Source organism: Oryzias latipes, chromosome 9, assembly GCF_002234675.1.
Source record: "Oryzias latipes chromosome 9, ASM223467v1".
NCBI classification, from domain to species: Eukaryota; Metazoa; Chordata; class Actinopteri; order Beloniformes; family Adrianichthyidae; genus Oryzias; species Oryzias latipes.
The window spans coordinates 32,811,408-32,832,826 of NC_019867.2; the positions used below are offsets into that span (position 1 = coordinate 32,811,408).

Here is a 21,419-nt window from a genome sequence, read left to right on the forward strand (position 1 = left end):
TGACGTGTCGTGCAGTTTGACGTGCGGTTTTGACGTGTCGTGCGGTTTGACGTGTCGTGCGGGTTGTCCTGTCGTATGGTTTGTCGTGTCTTGTGGTTTGTCGTGTGGTTTGACGTGTCGTGCGGTTTAACGTGTCGTGTGGTTTGTCGTGTCGTGCGGTTTGTGGTGTGGTTTGACGTGTCGTGCGGTTTGACGTGTCGTATGGTTTGTCGTATCTTGTGGTTTGTCGTGTCGTGCGGTTTGTCGTGTGGTTTGACGTGTCGTGCGGTTTGACGTGTCGTGTGGTTTGTCGTGTCGTGCGGTTTGTCGTGTCATATAGTTTTGTCGTGTCTTGTGGTTTGTCGTGTCGTGCGGTTTGTCGTGTGGTTTGACGTGTCGTGCGGTTTGACGTGTCGTATGGTTTGACGTGTCGTGCGGTTTGACGTGTCTTGTGGTTTGTCGTGTCGTGCGGTATGTCGTGTCGTGTGGCTTGACGTGTCGTGCGGTTTGACGTGTCGTGCGGTTTGACTTGTCGTGCGGTTTGTCATGTCGTGCGGTTTGACATGTCGTACGGTTTGTCGTGTCCTGCGGTTTGACATGTCGTGCGGTTTGACGTGTCGTGCGGTTTGATGTGTCGTGCGGTTTGACGTGTCGTGCGGGTTGTCGTGTCGTATGGTTTGTCGTGTCTTGTGGTTTGTTGTGTGGTTTGACGTGTCGTGCGGTTTGTCGTGTCGTGCGGTTTGTCGTGTCGTGCGGTTTGACATGTCGTGCGGTTTGTCGTGTCGTGCGGTTTGACATGTCGTGCGGTTTGACGTGTCGTGCGGTTTGACGTGTCGTGCGGTTTGACGTGTCGTGCGGGTTGTCGTGTCGTATGGTTTGTCGTGTTTTGTGGTTTGTCGTGTGGTTTGACGTGTGGTTTGACGTGTCGTGCGGTTTGTCGTGTGGTTTGACGTGTCGTGCGGTTTGACATGTCATTCGGTTTGACGTGTCCTGCGGTTTGACGTGTCATTCGGTTTGACGTGTCGTGCGGTCTGACGTGTCGTGCGGTTTGACGTGTCGTGCGGTCTGACGTGTCGTGCGGTTTGTCGTGTCGTGCGGTTTGACGTGTCGTGCGGTTTGACGTGTCGTGCGGTTTGACGTGTCGTGCGGTTTGTCGTGTCGTGCGGTTTGTCGTGTCATGCGGTTTGACGTGTCCTGCAGTGTGACGTGTCATTCGGTTTGACGTGTCGTGCGGTCTGACGTGTCGTGCGGTCTGACGTGTCATTGGGTTTGACGTGTCGTGCAGTTTGACGTGCGGTCTGACGTGTCGTGCGGTTTGTCGTGTCGTGCGGTTTGTCGTGTCATGCGGTTTGACGTGTCCTGCAGTGTGACGTGTCATTCGGTTTGACGTGTCGTGCGGTCTGACGTGTCGAGCGGTCTGACGTGTCATTGGGTTTGACGTGTCGTGTGGTTTGACGTGTGGTTTGACGTGTCGTGCGGTTTGTCGTGTGGTTTGACGTGTCGTGCGGTTTGACATGTCATTCGGTTTGACGTGTCCTGCGGTTTGACGTGTCATTCGGTTTGACGTGTCGTGCGGTCTGACGTGTCGTGCGGTTTGACGTGTCGTGCGGTCTGACGTGTCGTGCGGTTTGTCGTGTCGTGCGGTTTGACGTGTCGTGCGGTGTGACGTGTCGTGCGATTTGACGTGTCGTGTGGTTTGTCATGTCGTGCGGTTTGACGTGTCGTGCGGTTTGTCGTGTCGTGCGGTTTGACGTGTCGTGCGGTTTTTCGTGTCCTGCGGTTCGACGTGTCGTGCGGGTTGTCATGTCGTATGGTTTGTCGTGTCTTGTGGTTTGTCGTGTGGTTTGACGTGTCGTGCGGTCTGACGTGTCGTGCGGTGTGTCGTGCGGTCTGACGTGTCATTCGGTTTGACGTGTCGTGCGGTGTGACGTGTCGTGCGATTTGACGTGTCGTGTGGTTTGTCATGTCGTGCGGTTTGACGTGTCGTGCGGTTTGTCGTGTCGTGCGGTTTGACGTGTCGTGCGGTTTGTCGTGTCGTACGGTTTGACATGTCGTGCGGTTTGACGTGTCCTGCGGTTCGACATGTCGTGCGGTTTGACGTGTCGTGTGGTTTGACGTGCGGTTTGACGTGTCGTGCGGTTTGACGTGTCCTGCGGTTTGTCGTGTCATTCGGTTTGACGTGTCGTGGGTTTGTCGTGTCGTGCGGTTTGTCGTGTCGTTTGACATGTCGTGCGGTTTGACGTGTCCTGCGGTTTGACGTGTCATTCGGTTTGACGTGTCCTGCGGTTTGACGTGTCATTCGGTTTGACGTGTCGTGCGGTGTGACGTGTCGTGCGGTTTGACGTGTCGTGTGGTTTGTCATGTCGTGCGGTTTGACGTGTCGTGCGGTTTGTCGTGTCGTGCGGTTTGACGTGTCGTGCGGTTTGTCGTGTCGTACGGTTTGACATGTCGTGCGGTTTGACGTGTCCTGCGGTTCGACGTGTCGTGCGGTTTGACGTGTCGTGTGGTTTGACGTGCGGTTTGACGTGTCGTGCGGTTTGACGTGTCGTGCGGTTTGTCGTGTCGTGCGGTTTGTCGTGTCATTCGGTTTGACGTGTCGTGGGTTTGTCGTGTCATTCGGTTTGACGTGCAGTTTGTCGTGTGGTTTGTTGTGCGGTTTGTCGTGTCGTGCGGTTTGACGTGTGATTTGACGTGTCGTATGGTTTGTCGTGTCTTGTGGTTTGTCGTGTCGTGCGGTTTGTCGTGTGGTTTGACGTGTCGTGCGGTTTGACGTGCCGTATGGTTTGTTGTGTCTTGTGGTTTGTCGTGCGGTTTGTTGTGTGGTTTGACGTGTCGTGCGGTTTGACATGTCGTATGGTTTGTCGTGTCTTGTCGTTTGTCGTGTCGTGCGGTTTGACGTGTGGTTTGACGTGTCGTGCGGTTTTTTGTGTCTTGTCGTTTGTCGTGTCGTGCGGTTTGTCGTGTGGTTTGACGTGTCGTGCGGTTTGACGTGTCGTATGGTTTGACGTGTCGTGTGGTTTGTCGTATCGTGCGGTTTGTCGTGTGGTTTGACGTGTCGTGCGGTTTGACGTGTCGTGTGGTTTGTCGTGTCGTGCGGTTTGACGTGTCGTGCGGTTTGTCGTGTCGTACGGTTTGACATGTCGTGCGGTTTGACGTGTCCTGCGGTTCGACGTGTCGTGCGGTTTGACGTGTCGTGTGGTTTGACGTGCGGTTTGACGTGTCGTGTGGTTTGACGTGTCGTGCGGTTTGACGTGTCGTGTGGTTTGTCGTGTCGTGCGGTTTGACGTGTCGTGCGGTTTGTCGTGTTGTACGGTTTGACATGTCGTGCGGTTTGACGTGTCCTGCGGTTCGACGTGTCGTGCGGTTTGACGTGTCGTGTGGTTTGACGTGCGGTTTGACGTGTCGTGCGGTTTGACGTGTCGTGCGGTTTGACGTGTCGTGCGGTTTGTCATGTCGTGCGGTTTGTCGTGTCATTCGGTTTGACGTGTCGTGGGTTTGTCGTGTCGTGCGGTTTGTCGTGTCGTTTGACATGTCGTGCGGTTTGACGTGTCCTGCGGTGTGACGTGTCATTCGGTTTGACGTGTCCTGCGGTTTGACGTGTCATTCGGTTTGACGTGTCGTGCGGTTTGTCGAGTCCTGCGGTTTGACGTGTGGTTTGACGTGTCGTGCGGTTTGACTTGTCGTATGGTTTGACGTGTCGTGTGGTTTGTCGTATCGTGCGGTTTGTCGTGTGGTTTGACGTGTCATTCGGTTTGACGTGTCGTGCGGTTTGTCGAGTCCTGCGGTTTGACGTGTGGTTTGACGTGTCGTGCGGTTTGACTTGTCGTATGGTTTGACGTGTCGTGTGGTTTGTCGTATCGTGCGGTTTGTCGTATGGTTTGACGTATCGTGCGGTTTGACGTGTCGTGTGGTTTGTCGTGTCGTGCGGTTTGACGTGTCGTGCGGTTTGTCGTGTCGTACGGTTTGACATGTCGTGCGGTTTGACGTGTCCTGCGGTTCGACGTGTCGTGCGGTTTGACATGTCGTGCGGTTTGACGTGTCGTACGGTTTGTCGTGTCGTGCGGCTTGACGTGTCATTCGGTTTGACGTGTCGTGCGGTTTGACGAGTCGTGCGGTCTGACGTGTCGTGCGGTTTGTCGTGTGGTTTGTCGTGTCGTGCGGTTTGACGTGTCGTGTTGTTTGACGTGTCATTCGGTTTGACGTGCAGTTTGTCGTGTGGTTTGTTGTGCGGTTTGTCGTGTCGTGCGGTTTGACGTGTGGTTTGACGTGTCGTATGGTTTGTCGTGTCTTGTGGTTTGTCGTGTCGTGCGGTTTGTCGTGTGGTTTGACGTGTCGTGCGGTTTGACGTGCCGTATGGTTTGTTGTGTCTTGTGGTTTGTCGTGCGGTTTGTCGTGTGGTTTGACGTGTCGTGCGGTTTGACATGTAGTATGGTTTGTCGTGTCTTGTCGTTTGTCGTGTCGTGCGGTTTGTCGTGCGGTTTGTCGTGTCGTTTGACATGTCGTGCGGTTTGACGTGTCCTGCGGTTTGACGTGTCATTCGGTTTGACGTGTCCTGCGGTTTGACGTGTCGTGGGGTTTGTTGTACGGTTTGACGTGTCGTGCGGTTTGACGTGTCATTCGGTTTGACGTGTCGTGCGGTGTGTCGTGCAGCCTGACTTGTCGTGCGGTCTGACGTGTCGTGCGGTTTGACGTGTCGTGCGGTTTGTCGTGTCGTGCGGTTTGACGTGTCGTGCGGTTTGTCGTGTCGTACGGTTTGACATGTCGTGCGGTTTGTCGTGTCGTTTGACATGTCGTGCGGTTTGACGTGTCCTGCGGTTTGACGTGTCATTCGGTTTGACGTGTCCTGCGGTTTGACGTGTCATTCGGTTTGACGTGTCGTGCGGTTTGTCGTGTCCTGCGGTTTGACGTGTCATTCGGTTTGACGTGTCGTGCGGTTTGTCGTGTCGTGCGGTTTGTCGTGTCGTTTGACATGTCGTGCGGTTTGACGTGTCCTGCGGTTTGACGTGTCGTGCGGTTTGACGTGTCGTGTGGTTTGACGTGCGGTCTGACGTGTCGTGCGGTTTGACGTGTCGTGCGGTTTGTCGTGTCGTGCGGTTTGACATGTCCTGCGGTTCGACGTGTCGTGCGATTTGACGTGTCGTGCGGTTTGTCGTGTCGTGCGGTTTGACGTGTCCTGCGGTTTGACGAGTCGTGCGGTCTGACGTGTCATTCGGTTTGACGTGTCGTGGGTTTGTCGTGTCGTGCGGTTTGTCGTGTCGTTTGACATGTCGTGCGGTTTGACGTGTCCTGCGGTTTGAAGTGTCATTCGGTTTGACGTGTCCTGCGGTTTGACGTGTCATTTGGTTTGACGTGTCGTGCGGTTTGTCGAGTCCTGCGGTTTGACGTGTCATTCGGTTTGACGTGTCGTGCGGTTTGTCGTGCGGATTGTCGTGTCGTTTGACATGTCGTGCGGTTTGACGTGTCCTGCGGTTTGACGTGTCCTGCGGTTTGACGTGTCGTGGGGTTTGTTGTACGGTTTGACGTGTCGTGCGGTTTGACGTGTCGTGCGGTTTGACGTGTCGTGCGGTTTGTCGTGTCGTGCGGTTTGTCGTGTCGTGCGGTTTGTCGTGTCGTGCGGTTTGTCGTGTCGTGCGGTATGTCGTGTCGTTCGGCTTGACGTGTCGTGCGGTTTGTCGTGTCGTGCGGTTTGTCGTGTCGTGCGGTATGTCGTGTCGTTCGGCTTGACGTGTCGTGCGGCTTGACGTGTCGTGCGGTTTGACATGTCGTGTGGTTTGACATGTCGTGCGGTTTGACGTGTCGTGCGGTCTGACGTGTCGTGCGGTTTGTCGTGTCGTGCGGTTTGTCGTGTCATGCGGTTTGACGTGTCCTGCAGTGTGACGTGTCATTCGGTTTGACGTGTCGTGCGGTCTGACGTGTCGTGCGGTCTGACGTGTCATTGGGTTTGACGTGTCGTGCAGTTTGACGTGCGGTTTGACGTGTCGTGCGGTTTGACGTGTCGTGCGGGTTGTCCTGTCGTATGGTTTGTCGTGTCTTGTGGTTTGTCGTGTGGTTTGACGTGTCGTGCGGTTTAACGTGTCGTGTGGTTTGTCGTGTCGTGCGGTTTGTGGTGTGGTTTGACGTGTCGTGCGGTTTGACGTGTCGTATGGTTTGTCGTATCTTGTGGTTTGTCGTGTCGTGCGGTTTGTCGTGTGGTTTGACGTGTCGTGCGGTTTGACGTGTCGTGTGGTTTGTCGTGTCGTGCGGTTTGTCGTGTCATATAGTTTTGTCGTGTCTTGTGGTTTGTCGTGTCGTGCGGTTTGTCGTGTGGTTTGACGTGTCGTGCGGTTTGACGTGTCGTATGGTTTGACGTGTCGTGCGGTTTGACGTGTCTTGTGGTTTGTCGTGTCGTGCGGTATGTCGTGTCGTGTGGCTTGACGTGTCGTGCGGTTTGACGTGTCGTGCGGTTTGACTTGTCGTGCGGTTTGTCATGTCGTGCGGTTTGACATGTCGTACGGTTTGTCGTGTCCTGCGGTTTGACATGTCGTGCGGTTTGACGTGTCGTGCGGTTTGATGTGTCGTGCGGTTTGACGTGTCGTGCGGGTTGTCGTGTCGTATGGTTTGTCGTGTCTTGTGGTTTGTTGTGTGGTTTGACGTGTCGTGCGGTTTGTCGTGTCGTGCGGTTTGTCGTGTCGTGCGGTTTGACATGTCGTGCGGTTTGTCGTGTCGTGCGGTTTGACATGTCGTGCGGTTTGACGTGTCGTGCGGTTTGACGTGTCGTGCGGTTTGACGTGTCGTGCGGGTTGTCGTGTCGTATGGTTTGTCGTGTTTTGTGGTTTGTCGTGTGGTTTGACGTGTGGTTTGACGTGTCGTGCGGTTTGTCGTGTGGTTTGACGTGTCGTGCGGTTTGACATGTCATTCGGTTTGACGTGTCCTGCGGTTTGACGTGTCATTCGGTTTGACGTGTCGTGCGGTCTGACGTGTCGTGCGGTTTGACGTGTCGTGCGGTCTGACGTGTCGTGCGGTTTGTCGTGTCGTGCGGTTTGACGTGTCGTGCGGTTTGACGTGTCGTGCGGTCTGACGTGTCGTGCGGTTTGTCGTGTCGTGCGGTTTGTCGTGTCATGCGGTTTGACGTGTCCTGCAGTGTGACGTGTCATTCGGTTTGACGTGTCGTGCGGTCTGACGTGTCGTGCGGTCTGACGTGTCATTGGGTTTGACGTGTCGTGCAGTTTGACGTGCGGTCTGACGTGTCGTGCGGTTTGTCGTGTCGTGCGGTTTGTCGTGTCATGCGGTTTGACGTGTCCTGCAGTGTGACGTGTCATTCGGTTTGACGTGTCGTGCGGTCTGACGTGTCGTGCGGTCTGACGTGTCATTGGGTTTGACGTGTCGTGTGGTTTGACGTGTGGTTTGACGTGTCGTGCGGTTTGTCGTGTGGTTTGACGTGTCGTGCGGTTTGACATGTCATTCGGTTTGACGTGTCCTGCGGTTTGACGTGTCATTCGGTTTGACGTGTCGTGCGGTCTGACGTGTCGTGCGGTTTGACGTGTCGTGCGGTCTGACGTGTCGTGCGGTTTGTCGTGTCGTGCGGTTTGACGTGTCGTGCGGTGTGACGTGTCGTGCGATTTGACGTGTCGTGTGGTTTGTCATGTCGTGCGGTTTGACGTGTCGTGCGGTTTGTCGTGTCGTGCGGTTTGACGTGTCGTGCGGTTTTTCTTGTCCTGCGGTTCGACGTGTCGTGCGGGTTGTCATGTCGTATGGTTTGTCGTGTCTTGTGGTTTGTCGTGTGGTTTGACGTGTCGTGCGGTCTGACGTGTCGTGCGGTGTGTCGTGCGGTCTGACGTGTCATTCGGTTTGACGTGTCGTGCGGTGTGACGTGTCGTGCGATTTGACGTGTCGTGTGGTTTGTCATGTCGTGCGGTTTGACGTGTCGTGCGGTTTGTCGTGTCGTGCGGTTTGACGTGTCGTGCGGTTTGTCGTGTCGTACGGTTTGACATGTCGTGCGGTTTGACGTGTCCTGCGGTTCGACATGTCGTGCGGTTTGACGTGTCGTGTGGTTTGACGTGCGGTTTGACGTGTCGTGCGGTTTGACGTGTCCTGCGGTTTGTCGTGTCATTCGGTTTGACGTGTCGTGGGTTTGTCGTGTCGTGCGGTTTGTCGTGTCGTTTGACATGTCGTGCGGTTTGACGTGTCCTGCGGTTTGACGTGTCATTCGGTTTGACGTGTCCTGCGGTTTGACGTGTCATTCGGTTTGACGTGTCGTGCGGTGTGACGTGTCGTGCGGTTTGACGTGTCGTGTGGTTTGTCATGTCGTGCGGTTTGACGTGTCGTGCGGTTTGTCGTGTCGTGCGGTTTGACGTGTCGTGCGGTTTGTCGTGTCGTACGGTTTGACATGTCGTGCGGTTTGACGTGTCCTGCGGTTCGACGTGTCGTGCGGTTTGACGTGTCGTGTGGTTTGACGTGCGGTTTGACGTGTCGTGCGGTTTGACGTGTCTTGCGGTTTGTCGTGTCGTGCGGTTTGTCGTGTCATTCGGTTTGACGTGTCGTGGGTTTGTCGTGTCATTCGGTTTGACGTGCAGTTTGTCGTGTGGTTTGTTGTGCGGTTTGTCGTGTCGTGCGGTTTGACGTGTGATTTGACGTGTCGTATGGTTTGTCGTGTCTTGTGGTTTGTCGTGTCGTGCGGTTTGTCGTGTGGTTTGACGTGTCGTGCGGTTTGACGTGCCGTATGGTTTGTTGTGTCTTGTGGTTTGTCGTGCGGTTTGTTGTGTGGTTTGACGTGTCGTGCGGTTTGACATGTCGTATGGTTTGTCGTGTCTTGTCGTTTGTCGTGTCGTGCGGTTTGACGTGTGGTTTGACGTGTCGTGCGGTTTTTTGTGTCTTGTCGTTTGTCGTGTCGTGCGGTTTGTCGTGTGGTTTGACGTGTCGTGCGGTTTGACGTGTCGTATGGTTTGACGTGTCGTGTGGTTTGTCGTATCGTGCGGTTTGTCGTGTGGTTTGACGTGTCGTGCGGTTTGACGTGTCGTGTGGTTTGTCGTGTCGTGCGGTTTGACGTGTCGTGCGGTTTGTCGTGTCGTACGGTTTGACATGTCGTGCGGTTTGACGTGTCCTGCGGTTCGACGTGTCGTGCGGTTTGACGTGTCGTGTGGTTTGACGTGCGGTTTGACGTGTCGTGTGGTTTGACGTGTCGTGCGGTTTGACGTGTCGTGTGGTTTGTCGTGTCGTGCGGTTTGACGTGTCGTGCGGTTTGTCGTGTTGTACGGTTTGACATGTCGTGCGGTTTGACGTGTCCTGCGGTTCGACGTGTCGTGCGGTTTGACGTGTCGTGTGGTTTGACGTGCGGTTTGACGTGTCGTGCGGTTTGACGTGTCGTGCGGTTTGACGTGTCGTGCGGTTTGTCATGTCGTGCGGTTTGTCGTGTCATTCGGTTTGACGTGTCGTGGGTTTGTCGTGTCGTGCGGTTTGTCGTGTCGTTTGACATGTCGTGCGGTTTGACGTGTCCTGCGGTGTGACGTGTCATTCGGTTTGACGTGTCCTGCGGTTTGACGTGTCATTCGGTTTGACGTGTCGTGCGGTTTGTCGAGTCCTGCGGTTTGACGTGTGGTTTGACGTGTCGTGCGGTTTGACTTGTCGTATGGTTTGACGTGTCGTGTGGTTTGTCGTATCGTGCGGTTTGTCGTGTGGTTTGACGTGTCATTCGGTTTGACGTGTCGTGCGGTTTGTCGAGTCCTGCGGTTTGACGTGTGGTTTGACGTGTCGTGCGGTTTGACTTGTCGTATGGTTTGACGTGTCGTGTGGTTTGTCGTATCGTGCGGTTTGTCGTATGGTTTGACGTATCGTGCGGTTTGACGTGTCGTGTGGTTTGTCGTGTCGTGCGGTTTGACGTGTCGTGCGGTTTGTCGTGTCGTACGGTTTGACATGTCGTGCGGTTTGACGTGTCCTGCGGTTCGACGTGTCGTGCGGTTTGACATGTCGTGCGGTTTGACGTGTCGTACGGTTTGTCGTGTCGTGCGGCTTGACGTGTCATTCGGTTTGACGTGTCGTGCGGTTTGACGAGTCGTGCGGTCTGACGTGTCGTGCGGTTTGTCGTGTGGTTTGTCGTGTCGTGCGGTTTGACGTGTCGTGTTGTTTGACGTGTCATTCGGTTTGACGTGCAGTTTGTCGTGTGGTTTGTTGTGCGGTTTGTCGTGTCGTGCGGTTTGACGTGTGGTTTGACGTGTCGTATGGTTTGTCGTGTCTTGTGGTTTGTCGTGTCGTGCGGTTTGTCGTGTGGTTTGACGTGTCGTGCGGTTTGACGTGCCGTATGGTTTGTTGTGTCTTGTGGTTTGTCGTGCGGTTTGTCGTGTGGTTTGACGTGTCGTGCGGTTTGACATGTAGTATGGTTTGTCGTGTCTTGTCGTTTGTCGTGTCGTGCGGTTTGTCGTGCGGTTTGTCGTGTCGTTTGACATGTCGTGCGGTTTGACGTGTCCTGCGGTTTGACGTGTCATTCGGTTTGACGTGTCCTGCCGTTTGACGTGTCGTGGGGTTTGTTGTACGGTTTGACGTGTCGTGCGGTTTGACGTGTCATTCGGTTTGACGTGTCGTGCGGTGTGTCGTGCAGCCTGACTTGTCGTGCGGTCTGACGTGTCGTGCGGTTTGACGTGTCGTGCGGTTTGTCGTGTCGTGCGGTTTGACGTGTCGTGCGGTTTGTCGTGTCGTACGGTTTGACATGTCGTGCGGTTTGACGTGTCCTGCGGTTCGACGTGTCGTGCGGTTTGACGTGTCGTGTGGTTTGACGTGCGGTTTGACGTGTCGTGCGGTTTGACATGTCGTGCGGTTTGTCGTGTCGTGCGGTTTGTCGTGTCATTCGGTTTGACGTGTCGTGGGTTTGTCGTGTGGTTTGTCGTGTCGTTTGACATGTCATTCGGTTTGACGTGTCCTGCGGTTTGACGTGTCATTTGGTTTGACGTGTCGTGCGGTTTGTCGAGTCCTGCGGTTTGACGTGTCATTCGGTTTGACGTGTCGTGCGGTTTGTCGAGTCCTGCGGTTTGACGTGTCATTCGGTTTGACGTGTCGTGCGGTTTGTCGAGTCCTGCGGTTTGACGTGCCGTATGGTTTGTTGTGTCTTGTGGTTTGTCGTGCGGTTTGTCGTGTGGTTTGACGTGTCGTGCGGTTTGACATGTAGTATGGTTTGTCGTGTCTTGTCGTTTGTCGTGTCGTGCGGTTTGTCGTGCGGTTTGTCGTGTCGTTTGACATGTCGTGCGGTTTGACGTGTCCTGCGGTTTGACGTGTCATTCGGTTTGACGTGTCCTGCGGTTTGACGTGTCGTGGGGTTTGTTGTACGGTTTGACGTGTCGTGCGGTTTGACGTGTCATTCGGTTTGACGTGTCGTGCGGTGTGTCGTGCAGCCTGACTTGTCGTGCGGTCTGACGTGTCGTGCGGTTTGACGTGTCGTGCGGTTTGTCGTGTCGTGCGGTTTGACGTGTCGTGCGGTTTGTCGTGTCGTACGGTTTGACATGTCGTGCGGTTTGACGTGTCCTGCGGTTCGACGTGTCGTGCGGTTTGACGTGTCGTGTGGTTTGACGTGCGGTTTGACGTGTCGTGCGGTTTGACATGTCGTGCGGTTTGTCGTGTCGTGCGGTTTGTCGTGTCATTCGGTTTGACGTGTCGTGGGTTTGTCGTGTCGTGCGGTTTGTCGTGTCGTTTGACATGTCGTGCGGTTTGACGTGTCCTGCGGTTTGACGTGTCATTCGGTTTGACGTGTCCTGCGGTTTGACGTGTCATTCGGTTTGACGTGTCGTGCGGTTTGTCGTGTCCTGCGGTTTGACGTGTCATTCGGTTTGACGTGTTGTGCGGTTTGTCGTGTCGTGCGGTTTGTCGTGTCGTTTGACATGTCGTGCGGTTTGACGTGTCCTGCGGTTTGACGTGTCGTGCGGTTTGACGTGTCGTGTGGTTTGACGTGCGGTTTGACGTGTCGTGCGGTTTGACGTGTCGTGCGGTTTGTCGTGTCGTGCGGTTTGACGTGTCCTGCGGTTCGACGTGTCCTGCGGTTTGTCGTGTCGTGCGGTTTGTCGTGTCGTTTGACATGTCGTGCGGTTTGACGAGTCATTCGGTTTGACGTGTCCTGCGGTTTGACGTGTCATTTGGTTTGACGTGTCGTGCGGTTTGTCGAGTCCTGCGGTTTGACGTGTCATTCGGTTTGACGTGTCGTGCGGTTTGTCGAGTCCTGCGGTTTGACGTGTCATTCGGTTTGACGTGTCGTGCGGTTTGTCGAGTCCTGCGGTTTGACGTGTCATTCGGTTTGACGTGTCGTGCGGTTTGTCGTGCGGTTTGTCGTGCGGTTTGTCGTGTCGTGCGGTTTGACGTGTCCTGCGGTTCGACGTGTCGTGCGGTTTGACGTGTCGTGCGGTTTGTCGTGTCGTGCGGTTTGTCGAGTCCTGCGGTTTGACGTGTCATTTGGTTTGACGTGTCGTGCGGTTTGTCGAGTCCTGCGGTTTGACGTGTCATTCGGTTTGACGTGTCGTGCGGTTTGTCGTGCGGTTTGTCGTGCGGTTTGTCGTGTCGTGCGGTTTGACGTGTCCTGCGGTTCGACGTGTCGTGCGGTTTGACGTGTCGTGCGGTTTGTCGTGTCGTGCGGTTTGACGTGTCCTGCGGTTTGACGAGTCGTGCGGTTTGACGTGTCGTGCGGTTTGTCGTGTCGTGCGGTTTGACGTGTCGTGTGGTTTGACGTGTCCTGCGGTTCGACGTGTCGTGCGGTTTGACGTGTCGTGCGGTTTGACGTGTCGTGCGGTTTGTCGAGTCCTGCGGTTTGACGTGTCATTTGGTTTGACGTGTCGTGCGGTTTGTCGAGTCCTGCGGTTTGACGTGTCATTCGGTTTGACGTGTCGTGCGGTTTGTCGTGCGGTTTGTCGTGCGGTTTGTCGTGTCGTGCGGTTTGACGTGTCCTGCGGTTCGACGTGTCGTGCGGTTTGACGTGTCGTGCGGTTTGTCGTGTCGTGCGGTTTGACGTGTCCTGCGGTTTGACGAGTCGTGCGGTCTGACGTCTCGTGCGGTTTGTCGTGTCGTGCGGTTTGACGTGTCGTGTGGTTTGACGTGTCATTCGGTTTGACGTGCAGTTTGTCGTGTGGTTTGTTGTGCGGTTTGTCGTGTCGTGCGGTTTGACGTGTGATTTGACGTGTCGAATGGTTTGTCGTGTCTTGTGGTTTGTCGTGTCGTGCGGTTTGTCGTGTGGTTTGACGTGTCGTGCGGTTTGACGTGCCGTATGGTTTGTTGTGTCTTGTGGTTTGTCGTGCGGTTTGTTGTGTGGTTTGACGTGTCGTGCGGTTTGACATGTCGTATGGTTTGTCGTGTCTTGTCGTTTGTCGTGTCGTGCGGTTTGACGTGTGGTTTGACGTGTCGTGCGGTTTTTTGTGTCTTGTCGTTTGTCGTGTCGTGCGGTTTGTCGTGTGGTTTGACGTGTCGTGCGGTTTGACGTGTCGTATGGTTTGACGTGTCGTGTGGTTTGTCGTATCGTGCGGTTTGTCGTGTGGTTTGACGTGTCGTGCGGTTTGACGTGTCGTGTGGTTTGTCGTGTCGTGCGGTTTGACGTGTCGTGCGGTTTGTCGTGTCGTACGGTTTGACATGTCGTGCGGTTTGACGTGTCCTGCGGTTCGACGTGTCGTGCGGTTTGACGTGTCGTGTGGTTTGACGTGCGGTTTGACGTGTCGTGTGGTTTGACGTGTCGTGCGGTTTGACGTGTCGTGTGGTTTGTCGTGTCGTGCGGTTTGACGTGTCGTGCGGTTTGTCGATTTGTACGGTTTGACATGTCGTGCGGTTTGACGTGTCCTGCGGTTCGACGTGTCGTGCGGTTTGACGTGTCGTGTGGTTTGACGTGCGGTTTGACGTGTCGTGCGGTTTGACGTGTCGTGCGGTTTGACGTGTCGTGCGGTTTGTCATGTCGTGCGGTTTGTCGTGTCATTCGGTTTGACGTGTCGTGGGTTTGTCGTGTCGTGCGGTTTGTCGTGTCGTTTGACATGTCGTGCGGTTTGACGTGTCCTGCGGTTTGACGTGTCATTCGGTTTGACGTGTCCTGCGGTTTGACGTGTCATTCGGTTTGACGTGTCGTGCGGTTTGTCGAGTCCTGCGGTTTGACGTGTGGTTTGACGTGTCGTGCGGTTTGACTTGTCGTATGGTTTGACGTGTCGTGTGGTTTGTCGTATCGTGCGGTTTGTCGTGTGGTTTGACGTGTCATTCGGTTTGACGTGTCGTGCGGTTTGTCGAGTCCTGCGGTTTGACGTGTGGTTTGACGTGTCGTGCGGTTTGACTTGTCGTATGGTTTGACGTGTCGTGTGGTTTGTCGTATCGTGCGGTTTGTCGTGTGGTTTGACGTATCGTGCGGTTTGACGTGTCGTGTGGTTTGTCGTGTCGTGCGGTTTGACGTGTCGTGCGGTTTGTCGTGTCGTACGGTTTGACATGTCGTGCGGTTTGACGTGTCCTGCGGTTCGACGTGTCGTGCGGTTTGACATGTCGTGCGGTTTGACGTGTCGTACGGTTTGTCGTGTCGTGCGGCTTGACGTGTCATTCGGTTTGACGTGTCGTGCGGTTTGACGAGTCGTGCGGTCTGACGTGTCGTGCGGTTTGTCGTGTGGTTTGTCGTGTCGTGCGGTTTGACGTGTCGTGTTGTTTGACGTGTCATTCGGTTTGACGTGCAGTTTGTCGTGTGGTTTGTTGTGCGGTTTGTCGTGTCGTGCGGTTTGACGTGTGGTTTGACGTGTCGTATGGTTTGTCGTGTCTTGTGGTTTGTCGTGTCGTGCGGTTTGTCGTGTGGTTTGACGTGTCGTGCGGTTTGACGTGCCGTATGGTTTGTTGTGTCTTGTGGTTTGTCGTGCGGTTTGTCGTGTGGTTTGACGTGTCGTGCGGTTTGACATGTAGTATGGTTTGTCGTGTCTTGTCGTTTGTCGTGTCGTGCGGTTTGTCGTGCGGTTTGTCGTGTCGTTTGACATGTCGTGCGGTTTGACGTGTCCTGCGGTTTGACGTGTCATTCGGTTTGACGTGTCCTGCGGTTTGACGTGTCGTGGGGTTTGTTGTACGGTTTGACGTGTCGTGCGGTTTGACGTGTCATTCGGTTTGACGTGTCGTGCGGTGTGTCGTGCAGCCTGACTTGTCGTGCGGTCTGACGTGTCGTGCGGTTTGACGTGTCGTGCGGTTTGTCGTGTCGTGCGGTTTGACGTGTCGTGCGGTTTGTCGTGTCGTACGGTTTGACATGTCGTGCGGTTTGACGTGTCCTGCGGTTCGACGTGTCGTGCGGTTTGACGTGTCGTGTGGTTTGACGTGCGGTTTGACGTGTCGTGCGGTTTGACATGTCGTGCGGTTTGTCGTGTCGTGCGGTTTGTCGTGTCATTCGGTTTGACGTGTCGTGGGTTTGTCGTGTCGTGCGGTTTGTCGTGTCGTTTGACATGTCGTGCGGTTTGACGTGTCCTGCGGTTTGACGTGTCATTCGGTTTGACGTGTCCTGCGGTTTGACGTGTCATTCGGTTTGACGTGTCGTGCGGTTTGTCGTGTCCTGCGGTTTGACGTGTCATTCGGTTTGACGTGTTGTGCGGTTTGTCGTGTCGTGCGGTTTGTCGTGTCGTTTGACATGTCGTGCGGTTTGACGTGTCCTGCGGTTTGACGTGTCGTGTGGTTTGACGTGCGGTTTGACGTGTCGTGCGGTTTGACGTGTCGTGCGGTTTGACGTGTCCTGCGGTTCGACGTGTCGTGCGGTTTGACGTGTCGTGCGGTTTGTCGTGTCGTGCGGTTTGACGCGTCCTGCGGTTTGACGAGTCGTGCGGTCTGACGTGTCATTCGGTTTGACGTGTCGTGGGTTTGTCGTGTCGTGCGGTTTGTCGTGTCGTTTGACATGTCGTGCGGTTTGACGAGTCATTCGGTTTGACGTGTCCTGCGGTTTGACGTGTCATTTGGTTTGACGTGTCGTGCGGTTTGTCGAGTCCTGCGGTTTGACGTGTCATTTGGTTTGACGTGTCGTGCGGTTTGTCGAGTCCTGCGGTTTGACGTGTCATTCGGTTTGACGTGTCGTGCGGTTTGTCGAGTCCTGCGGTTTGACGTGTCATTCGGTTTGACGTGTCGTGCGGTTTGTCGAGTCCTGCGGTTTGACGTGTCATTCGGTTTGACGTGTCGTGCGGTTTGTCGTGCGGTTTGTCGTGCGGTTTGTCGTGTCGTGCGGTTTGACGTGTCCTGCGGTTCGACGTGTCGTGCGGTTTGACGTGTCGTGCGGTTTGTCGTGTCGTGCGGTTTGTCGAGTCCTGCGGTTTGACGTGTCATTTGGTTTGACGTGTCGTGCGGTTTGTCGAGTCCTGCGGTTTGACGTGTCATTCGGTTTGACGTGTCGTGCGGTTTGTCGTGCGGTTTGTCGTGCGGTTTGTCGTGTCGTGCGGTTTGACGTGTCCTGCGGTTCGACGTGTCGTGCGGTTTGACGTGTCGTGCGGTTTGTCGTGTCGTGCGGTTTGACGTGTCCTGCGGTTTGACGAGTCGTGCGGTCTGACGTGTCGTGCGGTTCGACGTGTCGTGCGGTTTGACGTGTCGTGCGGTTCGACGTGTCGTGTGATTTGACGTGTCCTGCGGTTCGACGTGTCGTGCGGTTTGACGTGTCGTGCGGTTTGACGTGTCGTGCGGTTTGTCGAGTCCTGCGGTTTGACGTGTCATTTGGTTTGACGTGTCGTGCGGTTTGTCGAGTCCTGCGGTTTGACGTGTCATTCGGTTTGACGTGTCGTGCGGTTTGTCGTGCGGTTTGTCGTGCGGTTTGTCGTGTCGTGCGGTTTGACGTGTCCTGCGGTTCGACGTGTCGTGCGGTTTGACGTGTCGTGCGGTTTGTCGTGTCGTGCGGTTTGACGTGTCCTGCGGTTTGACGAGTCGTGCGGTCTGACGTCTCGTGCGGTTTGTCGTGTCGTGCGGTTTGACGTGTCGTGTGGTTTGACGTGTCATTCGGTTTGACGTGCAGTTTGTCGTGTGGTTTGTTGTGCGGTTTGTCGTGTCGTGCGGTTTGACGTGTGGTTTGACGTGTCGTATGGTTTGTCGTGTCTTGTGGTTTGTCGTGTCGTGCGGTTTGTCGTGTGGTTTGACGTGTCGTGCGGTTTGGCGTGCTGTATGGTTTGTTGTGTCTTGTGGTTTGTCGTGCGGTTTGTCGTGTGGTTTGCCGTGTCGTGCGGTTTGACATGTCGTATGGTTTGTCGTGTCTTGTCGTTTGTCGTGTCGTGCGGTTTGACGTGTGGTTTGACGTGTCGTGCGGTTTGTTGTGTCTTGTCGTTTGTCGTGTCGTGCGGTTTGTCGTGTGGTTTGACGTGTCGTGCGGTTTGACTTGTCGTATGGTTTGACGTGTCGTGTGGTTTGTCGTATCGTGCGGTTTGTCGTGTGGTTTGACGTATCGTGCGGTTTGACGTGTCGTGTGGTTTGTCGTGTCGTGCGGTTTGACGTGTCGTGCGGTTTGTCGTGTCGTACGGTTTGACATGTCGTGCGGTTTGACGTGTCCTGCGGTTCGACGTGTCGTGCGGTTTGACGTGTCGTGCGGTTTGACGTGTCGTGCGGTTTGACGTGTCGTGCGGTTTGACGTGTCGTGCGGTTTTATGTGTCGTGCGGTTTGACGTGTCGTGCGGTTTGTCGTGTCGTGCGGTTTGACGTGTCGTGCGGTTTGACGTGTCCTGCGGTTTGACGTGTCGTGCGGTTTGACGTGTCGTGCGGTTTGACGTGTCGTGCGGTTTGACGTGTCGTGCGGTTTGTCGTGTCGTGCGGTTTGTCGTGTCGTGCGGTTTGTCGTGTTTGCCTTTAGGAGGAAACAAAAGGTTAACAAGCTTCCTGTGGACGACTGAAGGACTGACTCTGCCCGTGGCCTTCTGATACGCCGTGCAGATGAGCTGCCGCTGAGCGCTGCTTCTGTCGGCCAGGACGTCCGTCAGCATCTTCTCGTTCGTACCTTTAGGATTCAGAAGAGTCAAAGCAGACGTGAACATCACAGCCGATCAGTAATCGTCTAAAACGTTGACACGGAGCGTCTTTTGTTTGTTGCAGGGACAGACTTAGAACTGGCTTATTACCATATTTGTAACTCTGGTCAGTTCACCAGCTGTAAATATCTACTGTATTTATTTCAAATACGGCAAAAGCCTTGGGACAAAATCTCCACACAGTTCCTCCACTGACGATGAAACGTTTCCACACAATTAGCATTGAGAACATCAACTGAAAAGTCTCAACAGTATATCATGAATCATAAATGTCCCATCCAGAATAATGTCAAAGGTTTATTTGTTCATGTAAAAACTTGAAATGCTTTTTTCTTCTATTAAGACATTCAAAACATAGATTTAAGTGAATCCAATCCACAGATGTCTTACTTTAAAAATCAACAATGATCTAATCAATTGATGGACATTTCAACTAGGTCTTTTGAAGAAAAGCTTTTTAAATTCAAGACCAGATTTTTGGATAATCTGAATCTATAAACTGCGATCTGTAGTGAAGGAAAGACTTGGGTACCGAGTCCTTTCATGGCCTTTATCAGAGCTTTGGCATCCTTGTCTGCATCAAAGGCTGCTTTGGGCTTGACGGTTCCTCTTTCTCCTCCCTAAAGTCAGATGAATCCAAACGTTTGAGTCTCAGTATTTCCTCATCGATCACAGAAAGGAAAATCACACCTACTTTTGCAGTAAAAGTTGAAAGAGCGTTCTCTTCAACCAGACTTTCCAAATCGTCCTGAAAGAACCGGATGACTTTCAGTGGGAAGGTTTTCATGAAAGCTCACCTTAAAATCAATGTGATGAATGAAACTTGGTTTACCAATAAGGATCCCATGATGCCAGCTGAAGATTCTGCCAAACGTTTCAGAGATTTTTAAAAAGGTGCAGAAACTTCTGAGTTTAAAGACTCAAAAAAACAATGAAAACCATAAAAAACAAAAGCAAACACCAAGATGGAACTCAGAGACAACACGAGAGTCCTCACTACTGACGAGTACTTCTAGTACAGCTAGTACTATAGTAACTGAGTACATGTAGTTCCTGACAAACTGATGTCAGTCATCTGGAGCCGTACAGACATCTGCGTTTGGCCCTAAAACATTTCATTCATGCAGTTCTATGGATTTACTTCCTTCATGGGGGGGGCAGCTGCCATGTCTCTATCCAGCAACAGCCCCCAAAGCCCTCTACGTCTACGGTAGCAGGACTAGCAGACAGCTCAGGGTCGTCCCGGTTAACCTTCAACATCACAATTAGCAGACGGCAGTTGAAATCTTGGTCTCTTCTGAGACAAATCTGGAGTTGGTCCGGTCCCTAATCAGCAGTCAGTGAACCACTGCAACCATACGCAGACGGACGTTTACTGCAGAGGCAGACAATCACTCCTTCTCTCAGTCTTTGAGGTGAAAACCCTTCAAGTTTCTGTAACTCAGCGATCGTCATAAAAGACCTACCTGGATCTGGATCTTTGTCTGCACTGAACAGCTTTCTGCCACACCTTCACCTGGAGACAGGCACTCCTCAAAGGAGCCAGTCTCACCTGTTTTTGCAGACGGTGATGCATTCAAGGACGTCATGTACATTTGTGGATTATCTATGAGATTAGAGAGCAGAAAAAAATCACCGGAAGCTTTTTTTATTTCAGAAAAAAGTTTATTATTAAAAAAAAAGGCACCAGATACAGGCAGGCTTGGCATTGATTTATCCCCACAAAATAATAATATTGTCCTGTCCCACAGTCCCCCGTCCTTGTCCCACAGGCACACAGTTGAAGGGGTGGAGGTCCAAACAGAAAGACACAAGTGAAGACGTCATTTAGTCATTGCAGTGCTTCCAAACAGTGTAGAAAAACCACCTTCCAGTCCGACAGTAGTCTGGCTCTAACATCACACAGAAGAACACCAAAAACATTTGAGGACTGCGTCTTTTGGGGGCGGAAACCCAGCTGTGATGGAGTCCAGCAGGTAAACCCGTGGTTCTGTTCATGCGGTTCTGCTCGGCCCGAACACGCCTGACTCCCCACAAACACACTATGGATCCTCTACTGCAGAGGAGACAGATGTGTTTGCTAAGCACCACAGTAAGGCTGAGGACTGGAGCAGAGCTGATGCTCATGAAGAACAGTAATCGCACTTGAAGCTTTTTGGTCTTTGATCCGGCTCATTCCACCTCTGACACCTTTGTTCTTGATCGGAGAAGAGAGGAACGCCATCAAACATTAGAGACTTGACGTGAAGGTCACGTGTGTTCAGCTTTCCACGCTCTGGACGGATGAACAGCTGAGGAGGAAGAGCTTTCTTTAGAAACAGCCCTCTGATGCTCTGAGGCCTCCTTTGAGCTGAAAACAAACACCAGGCGCAGAAATCCAGAGAACTGCTGCCTGTGAAGTCACAGTGATTAACTTTGAAAGGCGGAGCTGACAGACGTGTTTGGTTTGTGGTGGCAGCAGGCGTGAGGATGAGGAGCTGCATCTTCAGCGTGATGAAGAGGAGGAGCTCTGGAAACCTTGACAGCAGTGACATGTTTGCTGTCAGAGACATGCAGCAGAGCTGAGCATGAAGTGGAGCGGCCTGAAGGTCGTGGATTCCTGAGCGGCTTTGTCCCGTGGAAGAACGTCTTTCCGGAGCTGAGACTTTCCCTCCGTCTCTCCTGCCTCAGACCTCGGTGCCGTCATTCAGGTTGTTGTGGAGCTTGACCTCTAGGTTGACCTGTTTGACTTTGGTGTGTCTGCCGGCGTCCTGGTTGATGTTGATGTTCCTCACCGTGCAGTGCTTGCTGCTGAAGTTCTTCTCCACACACTTGTCCATGCACACCTCCATCTTGGTGTTGAGGGGATACTCCTGGTAGGGTTTTTGGGAGCTCTTGCTCTTGGCGGAGTGGCGGCAGCGGCGGAACAGGAAACAGGAAGCCAGCAGGGCCAGGACCAGCAGCGTGATGGCTGCCACTCCCCCGCCCACCGAGCTGCCCAGGTGGGCGTTGAAGGTGGCAGAGGGGAGCTCCTCCAGGTGGAGAGACTTCATGTTGGTGCCGTTCTTCACCTGGTCGCCCTCATTGTCGTAGATGAGGGACTCGTCCAGCATCAGCCGCCCGCTGCGGTCTACCAGGTCACGTTTAGAGCGGCTCAGCAGAGAGGTCACGGAGCGTTGAATTCTGGGATTGGAGTGCGACTCTGGGCTGATCACGTAGATCACCTGCAGGTACCACTGGTGCCCCGCCTCCACCTGTCAGTCAGAGATAAGGAAGCAGAGGTGTAAAGAAAGCAGCACCAGACCCTGAACGACGGGTTGACCTGAGCCGTCCAACCAGGGCCTCCGCATGGAGCCCCCACCTCAGAACCACAGGCTCAGTTCTGCCGCTGATGGGAGTTTTTTCCTCTTCTTCGTGTGGCGTTTCCTACAAATGTCTGCTGCAGTTTGGAAAGCCCTTTTTAGTTCAATCACAAAACAGTCAATAAACGTCCATTAGCTTTCAGGCGCTTCGGTGTTTGCCCCCCTCCCCTGCAGG

General features: G+C 53.8%; 2 protein-coding genes across 6 annotated transcripts in view; both read right to left on the reverse strand.

Moving 5' to 3' along the window:
* anxa3 (annexin A3) overlaps positions 1 to 19,446 on the reverse strand; it is a 36,008-nt gene extending 16,562 nt beyond the window's left edge. The window contains exons 1-6 of one of the 3 annotated variants that reach the window (XM_023958902.1): positions 19,370 to 19,446; positions 19,212 to 19,278; positions 18,736 to 18,767; positions 18,598 to 18,651; positions 18,436 to 18,523; positions 17,778 to 17,872 (exon numbers count right to left, since the gene is read on the reverse strand). In XM_023958902.1, the coding sequence (XP_023814670.1) occupies positions 17,778 to 17,872; positions 18,436 to 18,523; positions 18,598 to 18,651; positions 18,736 to 18,750 (252 nt within the window). In that variant the 5' untranslated portion in view covers positions 18,751 to 18,767; positions 19,212 to 19,278; positions 19,370 to 19,446. The other 2 variants (XM_023958904.1, XM_023958903.1) reach the window with 2 other exon arrangements.
* Positions 19,447 to 19,546: 100 nt separating this feature from the next.
* fras1 (Fraser extracellular matrix complex subunit 1) overlaps positions 19,547 to 21,419 on the reverse strand; it is a 144,419-nt gene continuing 142,546 nt past the window's right edge. For 2 of the 3 annotated variants that reach the window (XM_023958906.1, XM_023958907.1), the window contains one exon: positions 20,570 to 21,136. In XM_023958906.1, the coding sequence (XP_023814674.1) occupies positions 20,570 to 21,136 (567 nt within the window). Of the gene's footprint in view, positions 21,137 to 21,419 lie in introns of all 3 variants that reach the window. The other variant, XM_023958905.1, reaches the window with a different exon arrangement.